Source organism: Zosterops lateralis (genome assembly GCF_965231275.1).
Source record: "Zosterops lateralis genome assembly, chromosome: 18".
NCBI classification, from domain to species: domain Eukaryota; kingdom Metazoa; phylum Chordata; class Aves; order Passeriformes; family Zosteropidae; genus Zosterops; species Zosterops lateralis.
This window is the reverse complement of record NC_139778.1, coordinates 12,128,645-12,152,325: the sequence shown is the minus strand read 5'-3', so window position 1 is coordinate 12,152,325 and position 23,681 is coordinate 12,128,645. Positions and strand designations below refer to the sequence as shown.

Sequence of the window (23,681 nt, the reverse complement as noted above, 5' to 3'; positions counted from 1 at the left end):
CCGGTCCCTCCAGCGCGGCCTCCCCGCCCCGCCCGGCGCGGCCCGGCCCGCGGCCCCGGCACAGGTGAGCGCCGCCTGCGGCACCGGGCGCGGCCTGCGCGGGCCGGGCGGGGCGGGCCGGGCCCCGGGGGCGGGCCGGGGCCGGGGCCGGGGCGGGGCGGGCGCGGCGGGCCCGGGATGGTGGCCGGGGCCCCGCGGGGTCGGCGGGTGCCTGAGGGAGCCGCCATCGCTGACTCACGGCCGGGCTTCGGGGAGGCGCCGCCGGCCCCCGCCCCGCCGTGCCCGGGCCCCGCTCGGTGACCGAGCAACAGGTGCGGGGCGCCGGCCCGGGGCCTGTCCCTGTCCCTGTCCCGCCCCGCCCGCCGCCTCCGGGCCCGCCCGGCCCCTCCCGCCCGCGGGCATCACCGGCGCGTCCAGGGTACCCTGTCCCCTCCCGCCGAGTGCCCCGATCGTGCTGCAGACCGGCAACACCGGGGCCCCGGTTCCCGCCGCGGGTGCTCGCCGTGGTCTGTGATTCTCCTGAGGACGGGAGGGCCGGGAGGGTGCGGAGCCACCGGGGCGTCCTGCCCGGTTCCCAGAGCAGGGGCTCGGCCGCGGGCAGGGCAGGGCAGGACAGCCGGTGCCTGCAGTCGGTTCCCTGTCCCCGGGCTGCGGTCGGTACCGTCCCCGGGGTGCCCGGTGGCCGCAGAGCTGCGGGCGGGACGCTCCGGCCCCCGTTCCCTGGGGCTGCCTCCGGTGCCGTGTCCCCCGGGGGGAGCGGGTTTCCTCTCCCGCGGGACTGCGGGGCCCGACCAGCACGGACCGTCCGGGCTGTGTGTGCTGTGCACGGGCCGGTCCCGCTGTTCAGAGCCGGGCACGGCTCTGGCTGCCCGGGATGTGTGAGGCTCCCAGCTGGGTGCTCGGAGGGGGGCACTGCCAAGGCCGGGAGGGAGTCTCCCAGAGCTGGCCCTTTGCTTTAGCGGCGTGAGCAGGGGCGGGCAGATTCCTCAGTGCTCAGGCTTGGATGAGCTCACCAGGGGAGGACCCCCAGGGTGGGGAACACAGGAGAGTCCCTGACTTGGCCATACAGGTAATTTGGGAGAGTCACTGGATCAGACTGTGTGAGCCAATTTGCCAGCAAGCAAATAAACAGAGTATGAAATCCACGCTGTAAGAGAGTGTTGTTGTGCCCCGTCACTGGTGACAAAGCACAGCCCTGCTCTGCCCAGCCTGGGGGAGCACAGCCCTGCTCTGCCCAGGCTGGGGGGCTCTGGGGGAGCACAGCCCTGCTCTGCCCGGGCTGGGGGGCTCTGGGGGAGCACAGCCCTGCTCTGACCGTGCTGGGGGGCTCTGGGGGAGCACAGCCCTGCTCTGCCCGGGCTGGGGGGCTCTGGGGGAGCACAGCCCTGCTCTGCCCGGGCTGGGGGAGCACAGCCCTGCTCTGCCCGGGCTGGGGAGCCCTGGGGGAGCACAGCCCTGCTCTGCCCGGGCTGGAGCAGGTGATGTCACCGTGTTTACACGGGGCTCGTGGCAGGTTCTGCATCAGGAGAGTGGAGAAGGGCCTGTGTTGGATCGTGCGTGGTGCTGTCAGTTCCTGTGTGCTGCCGCTGAGCTGAGGGGAGAATTGGCTGTACTTGTGCTGAGTTCAGGCCTTTTGAGCTCTGGGGAAATGTGTCGAGGCTGCAGTTTCTTCACTGCAGCCGTGGTGTTTGGCGCTTTTCAGTGTGATCTTTCTTCAGGAAGCTTTCAAAAGCTGATCCATCAGCAGTCTGGAGAGTAAGGCGAAGTTTGGTCTCTGATATGTCGCCAGGTCTCTGGGTGTCCTCTTTGTGAGCTGCCAAACAGCCTGGTTAGAACAGGACCCAGGAAACTCTTTGGGTTGTTCTTCCCAGTCTACAGACTGCCTCGTGTGTTGCTGCACCTCGGAGAGGTGGGATCAACAGATTTTTGGGGACGGTTCTGTGTTGCAGCTCTGGTGGCTGTTGTAAGAGGCTTCTGCCTGAGAGAGAGTTTTGTTGGAGTGCAGAGGCAGGAATGAGTAGCTGCCTCTTCTGTCTAGCTCTGCCAGCACCAGCCATTCCCCAGCCTGCTGAGGAGCACTCTTCCCTGTGCCTGGTGCAGCATGCCTGTGCCCTGTTTGTTTCCTTTGGGGTCTGCTGTAGTGAAGGCACCCTCTGTGCTTGCCAGGCAGCTGCAAATCCTTTAGTGCCACAGGACAAGCTAATTCCTGTGGTCCCACTGACCATACCTGTCCTTGATGCCCTCCACTCACAAGAGGATGGGGCGTGGAAGTGCTGCAGGGGCATGGACATTGGTCTCTCCAGATATTCCCTTTCCTCTTCCCTTTCCCAGCAGACGTGTTGTTTACCAGGTAGGAACAGAGGGAATAACCAGCAGTCTGGGCAGGAGGGAAGAACTGGTTTTGTGCAGCAGTTGCTCCTGTCCTGCCTCACTGCAGCTGCTTTCCTTGGGCAGCAAATGACCGTGCCTGTGCCAGTGTGGTCGGGTGTAGCAGACATCTTGTTGGAAGGAGCATTGTCCTCTAGGTATATATAAATAGCCTGGCTCCTGGCAGGCTGCAGGCTTCAGGAATATCTCTGGTGGTGTTCTGGGGACTGCTAGTCCTGTTCACCTCTCATAGATGTACTGTAGGGAGCCTGTGCCACAGCTGCTGGATGAGCAGAAAGTCATATTTACTGATGTGTGCATTTGGTTCTGGTCTGTAACTGGACATCAGTCCTGCTGGGAGTAAGGCAGGGGCAAACAAAATTGTTGTTTGACACCTGTGAGATGAAAGGGGCAGAGGCACCTGTAGGCTGCACAGGAATGCTGGCCAGGGCTGTGGGGGCAGTCTGGGCTCAGAGGGGAGCAGAGTTTGGGCCGTTTGAGGCACAGCCATGTCTGTCAGGTGGTGTCTGTGTGGATCAGTTTCTTGGGCAGTGTAGTAGCATTCTGAACTGAAAAGCCTGAGGGGAGGAGGTATGTGGGGAAAGAAGCAGGAGCATGGGTATAAGTCTCTGTAAAGCAGGCCTGGGAATTGCTCTTACCAGTTCTGAAGTCTTGTCTTCTGTGGCAGGGAAGGAGTCTGCTCTGCTCTGTTTTTCGGCACCTTTAATCTTTGTTTTCTTGTGAGCACACCTGGGCTCTGAAGATAAGGAGGAAGAAGGTGTTTCTGGGCCCTGGCATGCCAGGGATTGACAGGTACTTTCTCATAGAAAAGAGCTACAAACCTACAACTGGGGTCAGTTTTGTGTGACCGGGAGAAGTGAAGGCTGCTGAGGCATCAGCCCAAATTTGTGATGGAATTCCAATTTCTCCAAGGCTTGCCTTGTATCCCTTTGGTCAGGGTTGTGTCTTATTGAACCACACTGGCTGCATCCTTGGGGGCATCTGGAGTCTGGTGGGACTGGGGACCTTCTGAGCTGTGCTTGGGCACCTGTTGGAAGGGTGTGTTAAGGTGACCTGCCCTGCTTGGTGGTGACAAGGATGAGGCTGGGAGCAAGTGGTGCAGAGCCTGCTGAGTCAGCATGACTGGCCTGGAGCAGCCATGCTCTTGACCCTGCCTGCTGCTTGCGAGGCTATTTTTAAAAATGTGTCTTCCGTGTATTCTGGCTCCTCCTAGTTTTTTTAATTTCCCCCACCATAAACAAAAAAACAGCATTGCCACAAAGTCTCCATGGGAGCAGAGGTGTGGAAGGGCAGCAGTTTCTGCTCAGGGACAGAGTCAGCTCCTTGTGAGTCCAGCTCAGCTGGACTGAGTGTCTTCCAAGGTGGGGGTGAGTGGGGAGCAGGGCGTGGAGCACCACGGGGCGCTGCTGCTGGACCCTGCCAGATGAATGCTGTGGGCTCTGCTGTGTCCCAGGTGCTAATTTGACCTTCCTTCCCTTCCAGAACCCAGCTGACAAGGCTGTCGTGTTATGACGACCCCCAACAAAGGAAACAAGGCCTTGAAGGTAACGTGGGTGGAGGAGAGGGGCTCAGGGACGGGCGTGGGCGTCCACCTCGGGTTTCACAAGTGCATGCTGTGCCTTCTCTCCCAGGTGAAGAGGGAGCCAGGCGAGAATGGGACCAGCTTGACAGATGAGGAGCTGGTGACCATGTCTGTGCGAGAGCTGAACCAGCATCTACGGGGCCTGTCCAAAGAGGAGATCATCCAGCTGAAGCAGCGCCGGCGCACGCTGAAGAACCGGGGCTACGCGGCCAGCTGCAGAGTGAAGCGTGTCACCCAGAAGGAGGAACTGGAGAAGCAGAAGGCAGAGCTGCAGCAAGAAGTGGAGAAGCTGGCCTCAGAGAACGCCAGCATGAAAATGGAACTCGATGCTCTGCGCTCCAAATACGAGGCTCTCCAGAACTTCGCCAGAACCGTGGCCCGGAGCCCCGTGACCCCTGCGCGGGGGCCTCTCGCTTCCAGCATGGGGCCCCTCGTCCCTGGCAAGGTTGCTACTACCAGTGTCATCACAATAGTGAAATCCAAAACGGACGCCCGGTCTTAGTGAAGCGAGCGTTGCCTGAGCTTGTCTGTGCAGGGCAGTTAGGCACAAAACCAGCCTGGAATCCCCAAAGCACAAGCCCTCCCCACATGGGTCCGGGTTCCTTTGACTTGGCCCAGGACTGGCCCGCTGATCGCTCCAGTTTATTTTGTTGTGTCCAGATTGGTATGAGCAGTGGTGATGCATCCCTTGTCCTGTGCAGACAGAGCTTCCCACCCAGCAGTCTGTAGCCCTCGGGTGCCCTGGGGACAGACTGAGATTTCGGTTTTCTACCCAAAGAAAATCTGTGCAGCGAGGCTGACAGAAGGGTGGAGGAGTGGCCCGAGGAAAATTTTCTTCCTGGGGGCTGGGAACCCTGATTTTCGGTCACTTCCAAAGGCTTTATTTCATGACTCTTCCAGGTGGTGCATCTCAGCGCCTGAACCTGCTGCTTTTGTCTCCTTTGGTACCTGTAGTTACAGTTGGGGTGTTCTGTGTCATAGGTTTTTATTCCTTTCTAGGTGTGCCTCTGTGCCCTAACCGTGGGTTTCCCTCAGACGTCCATGGCGTTAGCTGTGTAAACTGGCAGTGGTGGAAGGACGATGCTGCTGTGTCCTGCCAGGCCCTGCAGGCCCAGCACCCCGGGAGGGAGGGAAGAAGGGAGCAGTGGTACTGTGTTGACTGCAGGCCGGTTTTGTGCCTAATGTGTTGCACTGAACAAGACCAAAATCACTAGTCGTTCCCGTGTTTTGAGGGTATCAAGTGTCTCTAGTGTGATGGTTTACACAACCAGTTTATGTGGTTAAATAGCCCTTTATTTAAAGAGAGAAACATCATTTTAAGAGTTATTAAATTATCTAAGTTTAAAATTGGACAGAAGAGAGAGCGTATTTATAGTCAGCTTTTTTACCTGAGAAGGCGAGAATATTTGACCATATGAGTGGGGAAATATTCTCAGAGACTTTGCTAGTTAAAAGTTAATAAATAAATAATTTTAAAGTTTCTCATGAAACCTCCCGCAAACTGTTTGTGGCTCTGAGGTTAGTTTTTATAAAGAGTTATCAGACTTTATTTATAAAACTTAGAAAAAGACAAAAAAAGAGGCAAGTCCTGTTTGATATCTTTTTGCAATTGTACCAAAAGTGACTTATTCTTGACCTTGCTAGTTTCTGTCGTGTCCCCCTGTGTTGGGCGCTCTGCTCCCCGAGCTCTCGTGCGGCGCTGTGGTGTGCTGGTGCCTTTGCCATGTGCTGTCATTTCACACTGTTGTCGTTTTGCCAGAGATTGAGTTGGAATCTCTCTGAATTCTCCAGGAGGGTTCTGGTGCACAGGCGAAGGTGCTGCTGTTTTTTGAGGATAAGAGTGGCTGGCTGGTGCAGAGAGGTAGCGACGCCTGCCCAGAGGTGTGGAGTGGGAGCACAGGCAGCTCCTGCTGAGCAGCCAACACCAGGTTAGCTTGGTTTTCTGGAGAGGAAAAAACGCTGCACTTTCCTTCCTGCAGCAAACCTGTCAGAGAAGTAACATGAGGGAGGCTTGTGCAGGTTTAGACTGATAGGATTTAGCTCTGGAATTAGATCCTGTGGTCAGAACTTGTGTTGTGCTCATACCTCACCTGAACAGGAGGGACAGGTGTGCAGCAGGAGGGGCAGCACGGGACGGGCTGGTCCCTGGTGTGTGCACGTTGCTGGCCAGTGAGCTGTGGCAGGATCGCTGTCCTTCCTGGGGCAGCTTCTGCCCAGGGGGTCAGGGGAGTGCTCAAACTCACAGCTGTGATGCAGCTGAGAAGCTGTTTGTGGCCAGGCTCTGTTTCCACAAACACTTTGACTCCCCTCTCCCCTTCACAAAGATTTGGGCTGATTTACTGAGTTTTAGAGAAGCAGGACATGAGGGGGAAGTCTGTGTGATCTCCTGGCTGCTGAAGGTCTGAGTGGAGGGGGCAGATTGGGATAACACAGTGAAGCCACAGTCTTGTGGGGAGGTATGGCCATCCTGGACGGGTTCTGAGGGTGTTTCTCATTGCTGAACTGATACTGCTGAGTGGAGAGACAGGTCAGCCTGAGGAAAGCTGCAGTGTGGCAGGAGAGGAGCAGGTACTTGATGGGAATTTCCTGCTGGAGATCAGCTTTGCTCTGATTGACAGGGAGTTTAGGGAGTTGTTTGGGATGCTTTTCCCAGTAAACTTCCCAAAGGAGGAGCAGGTTTGAACGTTGCCTCCAGACTTCCCCCTTCCAGCCCTGGACTTTCTCTTCTCTGAGCTGAAGTGTCTGATGTGCCACTTGCAGCCACTCACCAGGCACTGCACAGCACTCAGCAGGCTCTGGTCTTCCAGCTGGTTGTGTGGTGACTGAAAGAAGTGACATTTTACAGAACACAGGGGCCTCCATTTGTGGTGGGGGTGTCATTCCCAACCCTGTCCCTCCCAGGCCCAGCCTGAGACTGAATCAGCCCTTTGGAACAGAGCTGAGTCCTGATGTGGGGCCGGTTAGGGGTTGGTTCCACAGCTGGAGCCTCTGCTGTGAGAGATCCCCATCAGCACAGCAGGCAGCAGAACTTGATTTTTGTGGTGCTGTGTGGCAGGGGCTGTGCAGTCAGTCCCTCCCGCTGTGCCGGGAGGTGTCACAGGGCCGGGAGGTGTCACAGGGCTGGGGACAGTGCTGGGGGCACCAGCCGGCCCTTCTCGCCCTCCCCGGCAGTGCCCCTGCCCGCTCCGAGCCCGGCTCTGGTCCAGATGGGCGCTGTGCTCAATGAGGACAGGTGTAGGGCAGAGCAGGTGCAGGACAGGTGTAGGGCAGGTGTAGGGCAGGTATAGGGCAGGTGTAGGGCAGAGCAGGTGCAGGACAGGTGCAGGGCAGGTGCAGGGCAGGGCAGGTGCAGGGCAGGTGCAGGACAGGTGTAGGACAGGTGTAGGGCAGGGCAGGTGCAGGACAGGTGCAGGGCAGGTGCAGGGCAGGGCAGGTGCAGGGCTCTCACTGGAGCTGTCACTGTGCTGAACCAGCTCTGCCAGTGCCGGGCCGGGGCTCAGCTCTGCCAGTGCCCCCCGAGTGTCGCTTCCCGACGGTTTTGTTTTGTTCTCAGTGGAGGGCAGGGCCCGCAGTGATGTATTCCCGCACTTGTCCAAGGGGTCTCCGCCTGGCTCGGGGGTCCCGTGTCCCCAGCCGGTGTCCCGTGCCCGTGCCAGGCGCCCCCGGCCCGAGCCCACCTCTCTCTCTCGTGTATAGTGTTCTGGAGTGTGACAATTCTTGTTCCTGAGGTGCTCGTCCGTTTGGTTTCCTGCTGTGAAGGGTGTCGTGTTCCCGTTCTCCTTTTCCCGGTGCCGTTCCGGGGCGCTGGGGAGGGGTCCCGGCCCCCCGGATTTGTGTGTATTGTGAATTGTGTACAGTCGCTCCCGGCCGGAGCCGGGGCTGGCGGACAGAAGGCTCACCCAGAGGGCTCCGGGCTCGGTGCAGGCGGTATTTATTGCTAAGTTATTGCCGTTATTTATTCTGTACAGTGTCGGCCGCCTTTGTACGCGACAATAAACCGCTTCAACAGCCGCCGCCTGCGCGTCCTTGGGGGGCCGCCCGCCGCCAGGGGGCGCTGCCGCGGGGGGGCGGTGCCGGAAGCGGCGCGCGGGGCGCTCCGACCGAAAGGCGGAAGCGGCGGAGCCGAGCCCGGCGGCGGCGGCGGCGCCTGAGGCGGTTCCGGGGCGATGGCGGCGGGCGGCAGCCTCAGCCGGTCCGAGCGGAAAGCGGCGGCGCGCGCCGAGATCCTGCAGCAGGAGGAGCAGCGGGACCGCCGGAGACAGGTACGGTACGGGCGCCGCCCGAGCCGTCCCCGCTTCGCCCCTACGGGCCGCCGTGACCAGGCGTGTGCACCGGGCAGGTGTCCCGTATCTGGAGGAAGCCGCCGGCGGAGCGGAGCCCCGAGGAGTGCCAGGTGCTGAGCGAGAGCGAGGACATCGTCAGGGAGCTGGAGCGGCGCCGCAAGCGGCGGGAGCGGCTGCGGAGGCGGCAGGAGGAGGTGGGCGGCGGGCCGGGGGAGCGGCGGGGCGGGGATGGCAGGGAGCCTCAGAGGCTTTGCAGGCAGCAGGTGAACGACTGCTGTGCCCCGGTACCGCCCTCCGGGGAGTGCCCCGTGCCTGTCTCCGGTGGGCCGCGCTGCCAGGCCCGTGGGGCGGAGCAGGCAGCTCTCCCAAGAGGGTGGGCCAGCAGCTTCTGGCCTCCAGGAAGCTTTTCCCCGTGATCCTTCCATGAACAATGCCCGTGTCCTTTTCATTTGGAAACCACTTGTGTTGCTTTTCCTGCTGGGCCCAAGTCCATCTTCAACCTCCTGGGGAGACCCCTTCTCTTCCTGACTCAGTGATGTAGTGTATCTCTGATCTGTGAACCTGCTGAGGTGTGTTTTTCAGGTGTGTGATGAACCAGAGGAGCTGAAGAGAAAAGTGTCTGAGCTGGCAGCAGCTGTGAGGAGCGCCAGGCACCTCGTCATCTACACGGGGGCTGGGATCAGCACGGTGGGTTGGGGGCAGAGCTGGAGCCCCTCAGGGGGCGGTGTTGTGTTGCCTGAATGACCACAGGACGTGTGTGATGAGTCCTGCAGCCAGCACAGTTCCCAGGCTGGATCCTGGGGTCATTTCCTTTGCCTCTGGCCCTGTGCAGGATGCACAGCCCGGGCAAGGGGACACTGCTCTTGCCTCACTCAAGTCTCTTCAATGACTCGGTGTAAAACCTCAAGCCAGTCACCTCAGGAATGTTATCTGTGCCATCAGACACGCAGAGACAGCTGGGGATTATAGGAACTTAGAGACAGCAGTTTGAGAATTGTTTTGTTGCAGCAGCCTGGGGCAAAGCAGCAGTCTGGTTCTGTTTCTTCTAATGTGACATCTGTCACCTTCATGTGAGCTCTGTCACTCCATTCTCTGCTGGAATGGAGCATAACTCAGGGCAGGGGCTGAGTGCTCATGTCACCTGCCTGTCTGCTGGAGATGCTGAGCATGAGGTTCCAGAAACAGTCCAGGGAAAATAAGAAAAGGGTCAAGAATGGAGTTCTGTATAGGGAAATGGGAAGTACCAAGGATGACAGAGTGTTCTGGAGGGATTCCATAATGGTAAAATTGGAGAAAGCTAAAACTAGAGGTGAAAATGAGAGCTGAAACATAGAAGAGAGAGAGAGAAAACATATGAGGAGGTTTCCCTGTGTTTGGGGAACAGCTATGCTGGAACACTCGGAGTGAATGAAAAGGCAGCCATGGCTGGGGGTGTCTATGGCTGTCCTGGGTGGGCCTGGGCTGGCTGTGTCTGTGTCAGAGCTGTGACAGCCCCGCCCCGTCAGGCCTGGTTCTCTCTCCTGCTGACAGGCAGCTTCAATCCCCGACTACAGAGGCCCCAATGGCATCTGGACCCTGCTGCAGAAGGGCAGGAGCGTCAGGTGAGGAGCCAAATTCTGAACTGTGCGACAGAAAGCTGATACTGGAAGAAGTTAATGGCAATTCCAACCTTTTTTTCCCCCCTTTGCTTCTTGTCAGCGCTGGAGACCTGAGTGAGGCAGAGCCCACACTCACTCATATGAGCATTGCCAGCCTGCACAAGCACAACCTGGTAAGATATTTTTTCCTCACCTCACTCATGTTCCTCTGCCTAAGAATCATAAACCCAGCAGGGAAGAGAAAGCTTTTCAAAATATTGCCTGACTACGTTTTTGGCTCAAGTGGCTGCATATCCATGTAGGAAAATGTGTCCAAGCCTTCCCCAGCTGTGGCAGGTTTTCCCCTGGTACCTTTTCTTTACCATGTTGTATTTGTACCTGGTGAGGCCGGTCTGGCGAACTTGTTACAATCAGCCAACCCTAGAAATGTTTTTAGCAGGAGGAGGCTTTCCATTTAGCTTTCACAAAGGTCTGTTCACTGTGCTTCTCCCCTGTGGGTCCTGCTCTGATGTGGAGGCTGCTGGTGCAGTTTGGGTCATGGAGAGGCACCTGTGTGATCTGTAGGTGCTCAGTGTTTTGTTCCCTTCAAGGTGCAGCACGTGGTGTCCCAGAACTGTGATGGGCTGCACCTGCGGAGCGGGTTACCCCGAGCTGCAATATCTGAGCTTCATGGCAATATGTACATAGAGGTGAGTGGCCAGAGCAGGAGAAAGTCAAGGTTAAGTGGCCACACAAACAGAGAATGTAAACTCTTGATCTGCCACCAGCTCAGAAGGAATTTGTACAAGGGCTCGGCCTGTGTGCAGTTCCTGTCTTCAGACTGTCAGGTTTGGGGTGAACTACTTGGAAAGTACCAAACTCTTAGAAATACCAACTCTGTAGCTCTTCCTCTGTACAAGCTGGAGCTTCTGACATCTCTTCCTCAGCCCTTCTCTGAAATCCCTCCCAGCACATAGCCAAAGGCCGCCTGTGCCTCCACTTGGAGGTTTTCAAAAAAACCCTGAAGTTTTCCAAGTTAGCATCTGATCCTCTGATGCTTCTGTGTTGTCCCCAAAAAGGCTTTTCATCCAAGAGAAGAGACTTGCTCCTGGCCTGTCGTGGCCGGGGTGCTGATGATGTGACAGGGTTTCTTTGTCCTGCCCCAGGTCTGCACTTCGTGTACACCCAACAGAGAGTACGTGCGAGTGTTCGATGTGACGGAGCGCACGGCCCTGCACAGGCATCACACGGGCAGGATGTGCCACAAGTGTGGGGCACAGTTGAGAGATACAATCGTCCACTTTGGGGAGAAGGGGACATTGAGACAGCCCCTGAACTGGGAGGCAGCAACAGAAGCTGCAAGCAAAGCAGATGTGATTCTTTGTCTGGGTTCCAGCTTAAAGGTAACTTTAGAGACTCGGTGAAGATTGTTAGCAGCATTCCCTCTTGGTGATACACCTTGGTGCTGAGCAGTCTCCTCCCAAACAGACAACTGTAAACTCTGGTGTCAGGATTCGCCCAACATCTGTGATAGTCTCTCTTCCTCCCTCTTTCCCCTCCTGGTAATACATTCCTTTTCCTCTCGCTGATACGGTTCACAGCCGCGTGTGCCTGTGGCTGTGCTGATCCTCTCTGCTTTGTGGCAGGTCTTGAAAAAATACCCCCGGCTCTGGTGCATGAGCAAGCCCCCCCCGCGCCGGCCCAAGCTGTACATTGTGAACCTGCAGGTGAGATAAAGCCCCTGTGGCTGGGCTGGGCTGGGCTGGGCTGGGCTGGCCGGTGAGGGCCGAGGGGCCGCGGCTGAGCGGGGCCAGCCCCGGGGGAGCTGCCTGCAGCCGGCTCTGCTGTCGCCCGCAGTGGACCCCCAAGGACGGCCTGGCCGCCCTGAAGCTGCACGGCCGCTGCGACGACGTGATGCGGCTGCTGATGGCGGAGCTGGGGCTGGAAATCCCGCGCTACGACCGGTGAGCGGCCCGAGCCCTGCCCCGGGAGGGATCCCCGGCCCGGGGCCGCCTCCAGCGCCACCGCCGCCCTCTCCTTCCTCCTTTCCTTCCTCCGCAGGGCGCGGGACCCCATCTTCGCGCTGGCCGAGCCGCTGCGCCCCGGCGAGGAGGGCACGCACTCGCGGAAGGCGGTGGCGCCGCCCCGGGAGCGGGAGGAGCCGCGGCCACAGGAGGAGCCCCGGGAGGAGCCCCGGGAGCGGGAGGAGCCCCGGGAGCGGGCAGGGGCAGGGGCGGGGGCGGCGGGAGGGCGGCCCGGGGGGTGGCTGGGCCGCGGCTGCGCCAAGGGCTCCCGGCGCAGGAGGAGCCGCTGAGCGCGGGGCGGGCCCGGGGCGGTGCCGGTGACGGGGCGGGCCCGGGGCGGTGCCGGTGACGGGCCCCGGGCGGTGACAGCGCGGCCATGCTGCGCAACGGGGCTGCGGGCGGCGGCGGCGGCGGGGCCGCGGCGGGAGGAGGCGGCGGGCACCGGCCCGTGCGCGTCTGGTGCGATGGATGGTGAGTGCGGGGCCGGGCCGGGCCGTGTCGCGGCGCCGCAGAAATAAAACCGTGTTGGCTACGCCGGTGCCTCCGCCTGGTCTGTCAGCGCCGGGCCCGCGGGGGCCAACGGGGCTCGGCCCTAACGGCGGGGCCGGGCCGGTCCGTTCCCCCGGGGTACCCCCGGCACCGGGGCCGGCTGGGGCGGAGGGAGGAGGGAGCCCCGGTGCCCGCCTGTACCGGCACAGACAGCCCTGCACCCCGGGGCCGGTTACCGGGGCCGGGAAGGAGCGCGCCCGCCGTGCCGGTGACCGGCCCCTCTCCCCGCAGCTACGACATGGTGCACTACGGCCACTCCAACCAGCTGCGCCAGGCGCGGGCCATGGGCGATTACCTGATCGTGGGGGTCCACACGGACGGTAAGAGCTTTTACCGCGTTTTGTCTCCCGCAGCCCCGGGAGAACCAGAGATCCTGATAAGGTCAGGCCTCATCCTGTGTCTGCTCCAGGATCAGCAGCCTCCAGGAGAAAAGTGTTCCTTCCCTGGTGTGGAGTTACCCCGGTCACACTTCTGGACTGAGGATTAGATGGGTCAGATCTTGCAGGCTCCGAGGGTTAATCTGTGTTTTGTGCTGTGAAAACAGTGTAAACAGCTGAAAATCAGTCTGTTCTTGTGGTGGTGGGAGCTGCAGAACTTACATTCCAAAATTAGTTACCTTGTGCAGAAAACTCATTTTGAGGCCATCTGGAAGTTAAGTGCCAGACACAAGTTCTGGCATGTGAAGATATATTTTAAATGGGTTTATGGATGCAGAATTTCCAGTAGTAACCAGGTCTAGTATGAAGTTACTGTTTAAGAGGGAAATTTCTCCCAGAGGGATGCCAGGAGGCCCAGATCATCCCCTCAGGAAGAACTACCTGGGTACAGGGAAGCACTGAGACCTTTTTCCCTCTCAGTGAATTCCAGGGCCCTTGTTCAATGCTTAGGAAATGCAGCTGAATCAAAATATTTTCTGATCTATCTGGGGCTTCCTTTGCTACCACAGGGTGATCCAGAGCTGAGGATAAACCTGCACTGAGGTTCACCTGGCTCTGAAATGAGTGAGGCAGTGACTGAGAGTCACTTTGGCTGTAGGACATGCTTCTAACTGGACTTTTGTTTGTCCCCCAGAGGAGATTTCCAAGCACAAGGGTCCCCCGGTCTTTACCCAGGAGGAGAGGTACAAAATGGTGCAGGCCATCAAGTGGGTGGATGAGATTGCTCCTGGAGCTCCTTATGTCACCACGCTGGAAACCCTGGACAAGTACAGCTGTGACTTCTGCGTTCATGGGGGTGAGTGGTGACTGGGGCAGGGCTGTGCTGACACGGGGGGCTGTGTGCTCCAGGTGTGCTCCTGCTGCAGACCCAGCAGTGTCCTGGCTGCTGCAGGGGTCAGGGCTTCCTGCTGTGTGCAGAGCTCTGCCTCCTCAGCACCTGCACTGGGCAGCACAGCTGCCTCTGCTCTCGTGGTCTGGAGAAACATGTCAGCGTGCTCAAAATCATGAGAGTGGCCCTTGGTTTTAACTTACAAAGGGGAAATGTGTCATTTAAAATTAAACCGAGGTTGTCCTTAGCACCAGCAGAAATTTGTGCAAAGGGGAAAGCCATTTACAAAATTTAAGTGTGAAAAGCTATTGAAAAGAAAAGCGTGCAGAAATACAACGATGTTTATATCTACTTATCCCGGGACAAGGTTAGATCTGAAAAGCTTCTCTCTTTATCCAGCTGATAAGCTGTTCAGTGGCTCAGCTGACTGTGTGGCCAGAGACCTAGTTCTTAGTGCTTTTTGGTGTGCAGTTGCTGAACAGAGAGTTGCTGCAGTTCCTGCAGTGTTCTAAGGAAATGTTCTTGCTCTGGGACTCTGTCCCCTCCTGGGCTGCTGCCTCATTAAGCCTCAGCCCTTCCTCCCTGCCCTTCTGAAGGAATTTTGTTAGTTTGACCAGGAGTAGTCTTTGCACTCATTAAGCGTATCTCTCACCTGATATTGATAAGCAAGTATTTAACTAAGTGTAAATAAATTCTTAATCTTTAGAAGATAATTATGCTTTTTCCACGTGGATGGAGCGGTTATCGAATTCCTCATTAACTTCATGGCCTGCCCTGAACGTGTTTGGTGTACGTGACCCCTTACAGGGCTGGGTGAGGGGTTGTGACAGTAGAGGAGAGTTTGTGGCCTCTGCTCCAGCTGCTCCATTTGTCCCCTCTGCCACGTCACTCCTGCTCTCCTGAGCAACACGCCTGCACCGGCAGTTCTGCCAGGTTGTGTTTGTGCAAAAGCCGAGTTTGGAAATAGCTGAGCTTACCTGAGGTGATGGTAACCCTGCTGTTTGTGCCTCTCCTGGCCTGCCAAGTTGTGCTGGCAGTGTGTTCCCTCCTGTTCCTGTGCTCTGGGGGTGGCGTGTGGGGCTTCAGGAGAACCGAGCAGGACTGAGGCACCCCACTGTGTGGGCTGCCCTCTGGCTGTTTTGGCAAAGGGAAACCAGCTTAGCTTTTGCTTGTGAAGGCTTTGTACTGTCACCAAAAGTACGTAAGAGGTGTTTTTGCAGAGGGAGTTGGGAGCCATGTGCCAGAGGTGAACCAGAATGGCCTCTGTAGGAGGGTTGCTGAGTGTCACTTGTGGGAAATGCAGTCTTTGAGAGGAAGAACTTTCCATTGGATGAACTGTTTCATTGACTGAAAATGAATCAAGGGTTAAAACCAATCCCAGAAGAGCTAAAAGGTTCTTTTTTTAACATTGATACAGATAATGCTTGTTTATTGTCATTCGGACAATAATCAGCTGTGCCTGCTGCTGCAGAGGACCCAGCAGTGCACCAGATGGGTAATGGTGTTTAGTATCCAGGAGTATCCTTGTCTCCACAGGCACAGTAGTCTTAAAACTCCCTGACATTCTTGTGGGGCACAGGACATGTCCCCTGTGTATGCACAGGGATTTGGATTGCAGAGTTCCACTCTGGCTCCAGGTGTGTGGCCCCTGCACAGCTGCTGCTTTTGTGCAGGAGAGTTTGGGTGCAGTTCTGAACCTTTTCTCTCTCTGCAGATGACATCACCTTAACTATCGATGGCAAGGACACCTATGAGGAAGTAAAAACAGCAGGGCGATACAGGTAACCTCTTGCTGCTTACCTGTTAATCTTGTTTTGGGCAGAGTTTCTGGGAATTTGTGCCTTGAAGGGAAGTCAGATGAAACATACCAGTCCTCAGGTCACACCTGGATCTGGCTGTGTGTCAGAGCTTCAGTTGCTCCCAGCATTTTGGCTTCAGTGAAGTGGGGCAGACAGCCCTGCCCAGTGGGGCTGTCTGGTTCCTGGCAGATGCTGGTTCTGGCTTCAAAGCCTCACCAAGAGCTGGCTCTGTTGGCAAGTCTGAGTGAGGGAAGCGTTCACAGGAGCATCTGCTGTGGCCTGAGGACAATGCAGAGGCTCCGTGAATAAATGCTGCACTTGAGAAGGAAGGCTTCCTTAGGACAGCTCCTGGTTTGGATTGATCAGGTGCCACAGGCATTCCTGTGGTGATGGTGGGAAGGCAGAGGCTGAGCTCCTGTGGCTTCTGCTTCATCCTTTGCTTGTCTCCCGCAGGGAATGCAAACGCACTCAAGGCGTGTCCACCACTGACCTTGTTGGCCGCATGCTGCTCATGACTAAGGCTCACCACAGCAACATAGTGAGTCAGAGGGCTCTGGGTGCGGGCTGGAGCACAGGGCAGGTGCTGCTCTTCCCTTCTGCTGCCCCAAAAGGAGCAGAGCTCCTGGGCCTGGCTGCCAGGTGCATGGAGAACGGGTAGTGGCAGCTAAACAACCTGCTTATGTTTGCTTCAACGTGTCTGAGGTCACAGGGTGATGGGGCAAAGACTCTGATGCCTCATGATCAGTGTGGGCCTTGGGAATGTCAGGCGAGCCCATGACTTCTCCCAGGGTGAATCAACACAGTGCAGGCACATTGATCTGTCAGCCTGTCAGCTTCCAGAGTTGGAAACTCCTCTCCCTTCCCACTGAGCTTCATGCTTCTGCCTTCTATTGTCTCTAATCAGACCTTTCTTGAGTCTCCTCAGCTCACTCTCTGGTTGGGAGCTGACCTAACCAGGGAAAAGTGTCAGTGGTTTTATGTCAGGTAATGAGTTGAATTTACTGAGTAATGAAGGAATCTGTGAATAGAATCACCTGGATGTCTGCAGAAACAAGTGACCTGCAGGCACATTCAGGGACAGAGGGAGATGTTTTGGTGTGCTGAGCTGTTAAATTGGCTCAGCTGTAACACGAGTTCACACAGAGATCTGTTTGGTGCTGCTGGCTGCTGCAGACACCCAAGCCTGCCTCTGGTGAGGGTCTTTGGCAGGAGAAGGGATGCTGTCCTGTCAGGGGCTCTCTGGGCTGAGGGAGAATGCAGCTGTGCAGCACTCCTGGGGCTGCGAGTTGGGCAAGAACCACCTTTGCTGGTGGTGCCAAGCTGGGATCAGATAAGGACACATTTCCTCTGACTCACGCTGGGGTAGGACTCTGGTTTAGGTATTAACCAGTTTGTCAGCATTCAGTGCCCCGGATCCCTGGTGTGCGTTTTGAGCCTGGCCTTCCCAGCACTTCCCACACACAAGCATATCTTGGTTGGATGAGCTGTGCAAGTGCTTAAACATTTTGACTCTTTATCTCCCTTCAGGATGAGGACCTAGACTATCGGAAGCACACTGACAACTTTGGGAAGGTAATGTGAGTTCTGGTCGTGGACGTCTGGTTGTTGTCCTGCCTGAGAAGGATTCCCAGTGTGCTTTCTGGCCTGTTGCAGGCTTGTTTGTCCTCCCACATGTAGCAGTGATGCCCCAGTGAATGCCTGCTGTCCCCGTATGGCGGTGCCTGCAGTGGGTGTGATGGGCAGGCGTGGCACAGGGCAGTGCATGAGCTGTCCTTCAGCGGGACCACAGGGCTGCTGTCCCCACTGAGCCTGTGCTGGGTTCCTTCCTCGCTTGTAAATTCCTTCCTGCCACTTCCCTTAGGGCCCATGTGCACGTGGTTCCAGCCTGGGCACACCCTCTGTGGATGCTCCTCTCAGTGCCTGTGTTTTGAAGGTGTTGTGTTAGGTTTGGGAGGTGTGGACACAGCAGGTGCGTGGCCACACTCTTGCAGAGCTCGAGGGCACTGCAGCCCTCTCGGTGTTCCAGCTGCCAGGTCCAGCCTGTGGCTTGCACTGCTTCTAAAGAGCCATTAACCTCTAGAGCTATTAGTTTATTTCCTTGGCAGCTGGATTGTGTCTGCTTAATGAGCTGCACCAGCAGCTTGAGCAAGTTTTTTTTACTCGCAGGGCATTTGCTGACCTGTCTGAATCATCCTTAGTTCCCCGCTATTTTTGGGGCTTTTGAGTAGGTGTTTTGGGACATATTGCTCCAGCATGGCTGTTTCCTGGGGTTTAGGTCTGGGTAGAATGGGTCAGGGCACTGGATACCCTACGTGACCCTGACAGCTGAGCTGTCTGCGTGCTGTCCTTTGCAGGGCCTGCTCTGGCCTCAGCTGCAGTGTCCGTGTCCTGCCAAGTCCTGTGGGGCAGCTTTGGGCAGCACAGCAGGTGACTTGGTGGCTGTTGGCACAGCTGCCACGTGGTGGGGACCGAGCTCTGTCCTCAGAGCTGAGGGGCCAGACAGGTGCCCTGAGGCTTGGCAGATTGTAGGTTAGTCTCGTGTTGTCTCCCTGAGCACGTCTTGCTTCTCATGGAAATTCAAACCTGCCCTGTTGTCTTCTTCCTTCTTGAGCTTTCCTCTTGGCATCTCCTGAGCTGGCTGCTGAGGCGATGGTTTAGACAGAGCATAAAGGGCTTTTGTGAAATTGCCTAAATACTTGATGCCAGGAATGTAGAAAGTCCAAGGTGCTGGGAGTTGTTACAGTTGCCAGCAAATTCAGATGAGCAGATTGCCCAGCACTGTGCTCTGTGTTGTCCAAGCCCCCTCACAGAGCCTGAAAAGAAGCTGAGTCTGGTGTATGTTTCCTCAGGGGCCCAAAGGTCACAGTCCCTGGACTGGTGTCTCACAGTTCCTGCAGACATCCCAGAAGATCATCCAGTTTGCATCAGGGAAGGAGCCAGAGCCAGGAGACACCATCATCTATGTGGCTGGAGCCTTCGACCTGTTCCGTATCCTTGCCTCTTTCTGGTTGCAGCAGTGGCCTTTGATGTTCTCATCTTGGGAGGCACCAGACTGGATATTTGCCTCTTTTTTTTTTTTTTTTTTTTTTTTTCCTCCTTTTCTGTTAGCTGCATGTGAGGGAGTCAGGAGTGAGTTCTTCCTGGCAGTTTCTTAGTCACAGGATGTTGAGAAAGAAGCTGTAGCTCGGCTGTGGAGCAATCTGTGGCCGTTGGATTTCAGGAAGACAGATGGACACTGTCAACACTCTGATGGTTGTGGTGCAGACTGGCTGCCAGACCATTTGGGGCTGACATGTCGTTCCTGGGGCAGGCTTTGAGGCTTTCTGCCAGAACCTCTGGAACAAGTGGAAATTCTGCACAGAACCAAAGCTGAGTCCATGTAAGGTGAAGCTGAAAAAGTCTCTGGCTTTTGCCCAGAACTGGTGGAACCTGAGAAGGGAGGCAGCAACTGTTCTTGGAAATAGGCAATTAGTAGTGCAAGAATAAAATCCTAGGGATTCCTGTCTCCCGCTGTTGTTTTTGAGTGACTCTATTTCTGTCTTCCTTCGTCTGTTTTCCATGTGAGCTTCAATTCCTTAAACAGATCTGCAGATGTTGGTCACGTGGATTTCCTGGCGAAGGTTCACCAGTTGGCAGAGAAACCCTACATCATTGCTGGGCTGCATTTCGATCAGGTCCGTGTAGAACCTGCCCAAAGGCAGAGCAGCCTGGGCCTGTTCTCTGGACCAGGCAGGCTGTGCTTCGGGAGACAGGACAGGGATGTATTGACCAATGTGGGAATTTCATTTTGGGCGAGAGCAAGAGGGAAAGGAGGTGCTGTGTCTCCCTTTTGACTGTGCCTGGTGCTTTGCCATAGGAGGTGAATCGTTACAAAGGAAAGAACTATCCCATCATGAACATCCATGAGAGAACCCTCAGTGTCCTGGCCTGCAGGGTGAGTGGGTGTCTCTGCACTTTCCCAGAAATTGCCTGGAGCCTGGTGGTGTTTGCTTGTGCTCAGTGATCTTGCATGAGTTCCTTGGGGTGCCCTGAGAAGACAGGCAGGATGAATCACTTGAGGCTGCCAGAGGTGCTGATGAGCTCTTGGGAGGCTCTGCTAGGCTCTGGTGCCATCCTGGCTGATCTGGCTGGTGACCATCCAGCTGCTCTGCCAGCAGTGACAGGGCTGGACACCATGGAGGGAGCTGTGTGGCTCTGTGTAGTCAGACATGTGCCACTAGAAAACTTGGCTGCCTGCAGCAGGGGAGAAAATGCCTGGGACAAAATTGTGGGGATCCCCAGACATGTGTGCCTGGAACAATTAACTTTTGGATTTGCTCTATAAAGGATATTATGTTGAGGAACAAAAAGCTGTTGTGTGACAAGCAGTTCTGCTGAACCCACTTCTCTGTTACCTTATTTGAACTTCTGATTCTATAGCCAGGTGACCTGCTCAGGTCTCCTTGAGAAGCAGCTGACTACTGGCTTGGGATTGGGTTTTGGGTTGTTTTGTTTTGGTTTTTTTTTTTGATAGAATTTTTTTCAAATCTGGACTCTACCTGGTTCCTTTTTTAGTATGTCTCAGAGGTGGTGATTGGAGCTCCCTATGCTGTCACTGCTGATCTGCTGGATCACTTCAAGGTGAGCCCTTGGGTACAGATGGACAGGAAGATGCTGGTGGGTGATGTGTGTGGGGAGCTAAAGTGGTGCAAGGAGTGTCCTGCTCAGCCTGGGATTGCCAGGCTGCTGCAGGAGGGTGGCTTTGCTGGTCTCCAGACTGTGCTCAGGGGGAGTAGTGGCAGGAAATGTCCCTGTCATCTTCTGGATGTTGTCAGTGACTTTTGTGTCCTTCTGCAGGTAACACTTGTTTGTCATGGGATGACTGAGGTGGTGCCAGACAAGGACGGTTCTGATCCATATGAGGTAAAATACCAGGTGTTTTGTCAGCATTTGACAGACAGAGCCTGGCTCTGGTTGTGTTCCTGGACTGAGAGGATGCATTGCAGAGGAGGGTACCTGGCTACAGCTTTGGCAGGTGATGCAGCTTTTCATCCACCCCAAGGATAGCTACGTGGAGCAGTCAGTAAATCATTCCCTACAGCTCCACTCCTCTAAGCATTGTTTTGCTCTGCCTGTTTCTGATGCCTTCATGGCAGGGTGAGAAATCCTGTGTGCTTTGCTCTGTCTGGGCACCTCCCATGTGTGCAGAGCTTTGCTTTCAGCAGATGTTTGTTCTGCCCCAAGGAGATCATTGTGCATCCTGCCTGCCACAGGGCCTGCCACAGCTCAGCTCAGCTGTCACTGGGGAGCTGCACACGAGTCCCACGAGTTTTCACAGCCCTGGGCTCTCCCTCTTTGCAGGAACCGAAGCGACGCGGCATTTTCCAGCTGGTGGACAGTGGCAGCAATCTCACCACAGATCTAATTGTGCAAAGAATCATCAAGAACAGGTTGGGTTTGTTTATCTCCTGGTTCTGTCACATATTGTTCCATCCAGAGTGTCTGGGGAGTGATTAATGGGATCAGATAGGGAGAGAAGGTGTTACCTAAAGGCACAGAGTCAGAAAACTTGTCTTTCCTCTTTCATGGCTTGGGCAGGCTGTAAATGTGGTTGTACCAACCTGTACAGGGAAAGGAACAGCTGAACTCTGCTGTGTCAGAATGTGCTGCACAGCACATTTACTGGGTTTTCTCCTTTAATGATAAATTTCCTTTGCTGTATCCTGGAGGAAAGAGCACGTTGCATCTTTCAGAGCTTTGGTCTTTGAGGCCTGAGTCCTTCACTTTCAGTACTTTGGCTCACATCAGTGATAAATTTGATTTTGGTGTTTAAACACCCAGGACATCCCAAGAATTGAATAGCAGCTTCTTCCACCGAGGGAGAAAGAAGTCATGTGTGACCATTGTGGGAGTCCAGGACTGCAGAGTGCTGGCAACAGCCATGGAAAGCTCTGGGAGAGGCTCTGGAGGAGTCTGGGGGCCCTGGGGGGTTTCTGAAGTGCATTTCAGAACAGAGCAGCATAGGAGAAGGCAGTGCTCTCCTGCTCCAGGTGCTTTTGTCTACAAGAGCTATGGATGAATGAGAATCTCATGGCATTGTGTGGTGTTTGCAGGCTGGAGTTTGAAGCTCGCAACCAGAAGAAGGAAGCAAAAGAGCTGGCTGTGCTGGAGGCCATGAGGAGGCTGGAGGAGGAGAAGCACTAGGCTGCAGGGTGTGGATGTGTGAGCCACAGGGTGCTGTAACTTCACCTCTGGTAGAGCAACTGCTCTTCAGGAAAGGACCCCTGAAGGGGGGCAGCACTGCTGGCACGCAGGACGTGCTGTCCTACCCTCTGCTGTCCTAGCTCCTCCTGCACTAATTATGCAGATTTAACGAGTTGGGATTCTGCTGCCTAGTTTTATCTCCGTTAATCAGTCCCCGTCCCTTTACCCAGGAGGAGATTTGACAAAAGAAAAACAGTTTTAATTATAACTAATGTTTTAACATGTTGATGTGCTTTTACCTTCTGCCATTTCTGGCTCTCAGTAGGAGGGAAGTGGAGGAGCTGCCCATGCCCCCTTGCCCTGCCAGGCTCTCCTTGGGCAGTGGTGTGGGTGGCTGGACACAGTGAGAGCAGCCTTGGGGACAAGACAGGGCTCACCTGGTTCCTCCTGCAGGAACAAGGGGCTGGCTGCTGGGCTCTGGGGTTCACTGTGCTGCCTCTTCTCAGCTCCTGCCCCTGCACAGACCCAGAGCTACTCTGGGTTGAGCTGGGTAAAGGTAAATCTGCTGCTGCCCCAGTGACAGGCTGCAGGTGGCAGCTGCTGCTAGGATGGGTCAAGGCATTTCTCCCCGTGAGGCAGAGGGAGCCTGGGGCCTTTTCCCAAAGGCTCTTCCATGTGTGAGGCAGCAGGACCTGATGCCTTGTGTGGACTGAGCTCAGAGCCCCACTTGTGCCCCATGGCTTACCTGAGGGCAGGACCTGGCCAGTTTTAGGGTTTTCTGAGGGCTGATAAGCAGCATGCCTGCCTCTAAGGGGAGGGGCAGGGCTGGGAGAATGGGTCCTGAGCTGTGAGCCCCTTTTGCCTCTTACATTCCAGGGTACCGTGGTGGGTATCCTGAGCAGCTCACTGCACTGTGCCAGGCTGTGTCTGGTGTCCTCTCTCTTGTAAACTTCTGTTGCTGATCATTAATAAAATGTTGAAGAGTTGTGCATTGTTCTTTTCGGGGCTCGGGTAGCAGAGAGGGGGCACAGGGAACGTGCCACACTCCCCCTGCACTGAGGGTGCACCACACTCCCCCTGCCTCCCTGGCAACGCTTTCTCAGCCCCAGAGCAGCTGTGACTCAGTCCTGCTGGCCCTTCTTAGGCTCTGCGTGCACAAATCCCCCTGTGCAGCCTGTGGCCCCCTCCCCTGGGCACTGCAGAGGAGTTGGGCCTTGAGGACAAACAGCTCAACCCTTGATGGTGCCCCTGCCCTGTGCTGAGCACGCTGCTGAGCTGCCTCCAGGACACGGACAGGTACCACTGTTATTAAAAAATAACAGAAGCATTTTATTGCTGCTCGTGCTGGGCAGGTGGAGACTCAGCTCCCCTGGTTCAGCCACGGTGCAGTGGAGGTGCTGGTTCTCAGGGCTGGGGATCTGAGCAGCCCCAGCACCACAGGAGGGCTCAGCAGCCCAGAGCTCCCCTCCCTACCCAAGGACAGACAAGAAGCCATGCCAAACGTGTTTATTGTCACCTCAGAGTCACCAGCACTGGCCCAGGCAGCTGCACACTCCACGGGCTGCAGGGCCATAGTGCTGTCTGCCTTTCCCGGAGAGCCCCACGGGCTCCTGGCAGCTCCAGGGCCGCTCTGTCACACACAGCACCTGGGGGAGCCCCTGTCACAGGGTGTGCAGGGCCCGGCAGGGAGGGGAGCCCCCAGCCCGCCCGGGGAGCTGCTCCAGCTGCGACCTGCAGAGCCCCGCGGGGCTGAGGGAACCCGCGCTGGGAGCAGCCCCAGCCCCGGGGCCGCGCCGGTTCTCACCGCGGTGCAGGGCCCCGGGGCCGGGCCGGGCTGGGACAGCACAGCGAGATGGGGCTGGGCAGAGCCGTCGGTGTCGGGGCGGCCTCGAGGTTCTGCCCGGCGGACAGTGGCGGGGCCGGGCCGAGTGCAGGTACCGGGCTCGGGGGGCGGCACAGGACGGGCACGGTGTCCTGGCACCGGGGCTTTGCAGGCGGGCGGGAGCCCCGGGGAGTCACTTCCCGCCCCC

The 23,681-nt window shown here is 56.6% G+C and overlaps 3 protein-coding genes across 9 annotated transcripts; all 3 read left to right on the top strand.

Annotated features, from left to right (window-relative positions):
• MAFG (MAF bZIP transcription factor G) lies at window positions 1-7,042 on the top strand. Of its 6 annotated transcripts, none has more exons than XM_083874812.1 (4): window positions 23-64; window positions 3,056-3,180; window positions 3,871-3,932; window positions 4,020-7,042. In XM_083874812.1, exons 3-4 carry the CDS (start codon window positions 3,897-3,899, stop codon window positions 4,470-4,472), a joined length of 489 nt encoding a protein of 162 aa, XP_083730938.1. In that variant the 5' UTR covers window positions 23-64; window positions 3,056-3,180; window positions 3,871-3,896; the 3' UTR covers window positions 4,473-7,042. The 6 variants fall into 6 exon arrangements, with proteins under 6 accessions (XP_083730940.1, XP_083730938.1, XP_083730939.1 ...); XM_083874813.1 differs by having other exon boundaries at window positions 32-64; window positions 3,061-3,180; XM_083874814.1 differs by lacking the exon at window positions 3,056-3,180 and having other exon boundaries at window positions 1-64.
• A 1,058-nt stretch (window positions 7,043-8,100) lies between these two features.
• SIRT7 (sirtuin 7) lies at window positions 8,101-12,144 on the top strand (the record flags this gene model as incomplete). The annotated part of the gene is made up of 10 exons (XM_083874888.1): window positions 8,101-8,232; window positions 8,310-8,447; window positions 8,836-8,940; window positions 9,784-9,854; window positions 9,952-10,024; window positions 10,442-10,540; window positions 10,997-11,233; window positions 11,477-11,557; window positions 11,688-11,794; window positions 11,892-12,144. The coding sequence occupies exons 1-10, from the start codon at window positions 8,137-8,139 to the stop codon at window positions 12,142-12,144; spliced, it is 1,260 nt and encodes a 419-aa protein (XP_083731014.1). The 5' UTR covers window positions 8,101-8,136.
• A 92-nt stretch (window positions 12,145-12,236) lies between these two features.
• PCYT2 (phosphate cytidylyltransferase 2, ethanolamine) lies at window positions 12,237-22,637 on the top strand. 2 transcript variants are annotated; one of them, XM_083874889.1, is made up of 13 exons: window positions 12,237-12,325; window positions 12,635-12,723; window positions 13,475-13,636; window positions 15,384-15,450; window positions 15,922-16,006; window positions 16,996-17,040; window positions 18,318-18,456; window positions 19,060-19,142; window positions 19,325-19,402; window positions 20,023-20,088; window positions 20,305-20,370; window positions 20,809-20,897; window positions 21,561-22,637. In XM_083874889.1, the coding sequence occupies exons 2-13, from the start codon at window positions 12,642-12,644 to the stop codon at window positions 21,649-21,651; spliced, it is 1,053 nt and encodes a 350-aa protein (XP_083731015.1). In that variant the 5' UTR covers window positions 12,237-12,325; window positions 12,635-12,641; the 3' UTR covers window positions 21,652-22,637. The 2 variants fall into 2 exon arrangements, with proteins under 2 accessions (XP_083731015.1, XP_083731016.1); XM_083874890.1 differs by lacking the exon at window positions 16,996-17,040 and having other exon boundaries at window positions 12,255-12,325.
• Window positions 22,638-23,681: the final 1,044 nt, after the last annotated feature.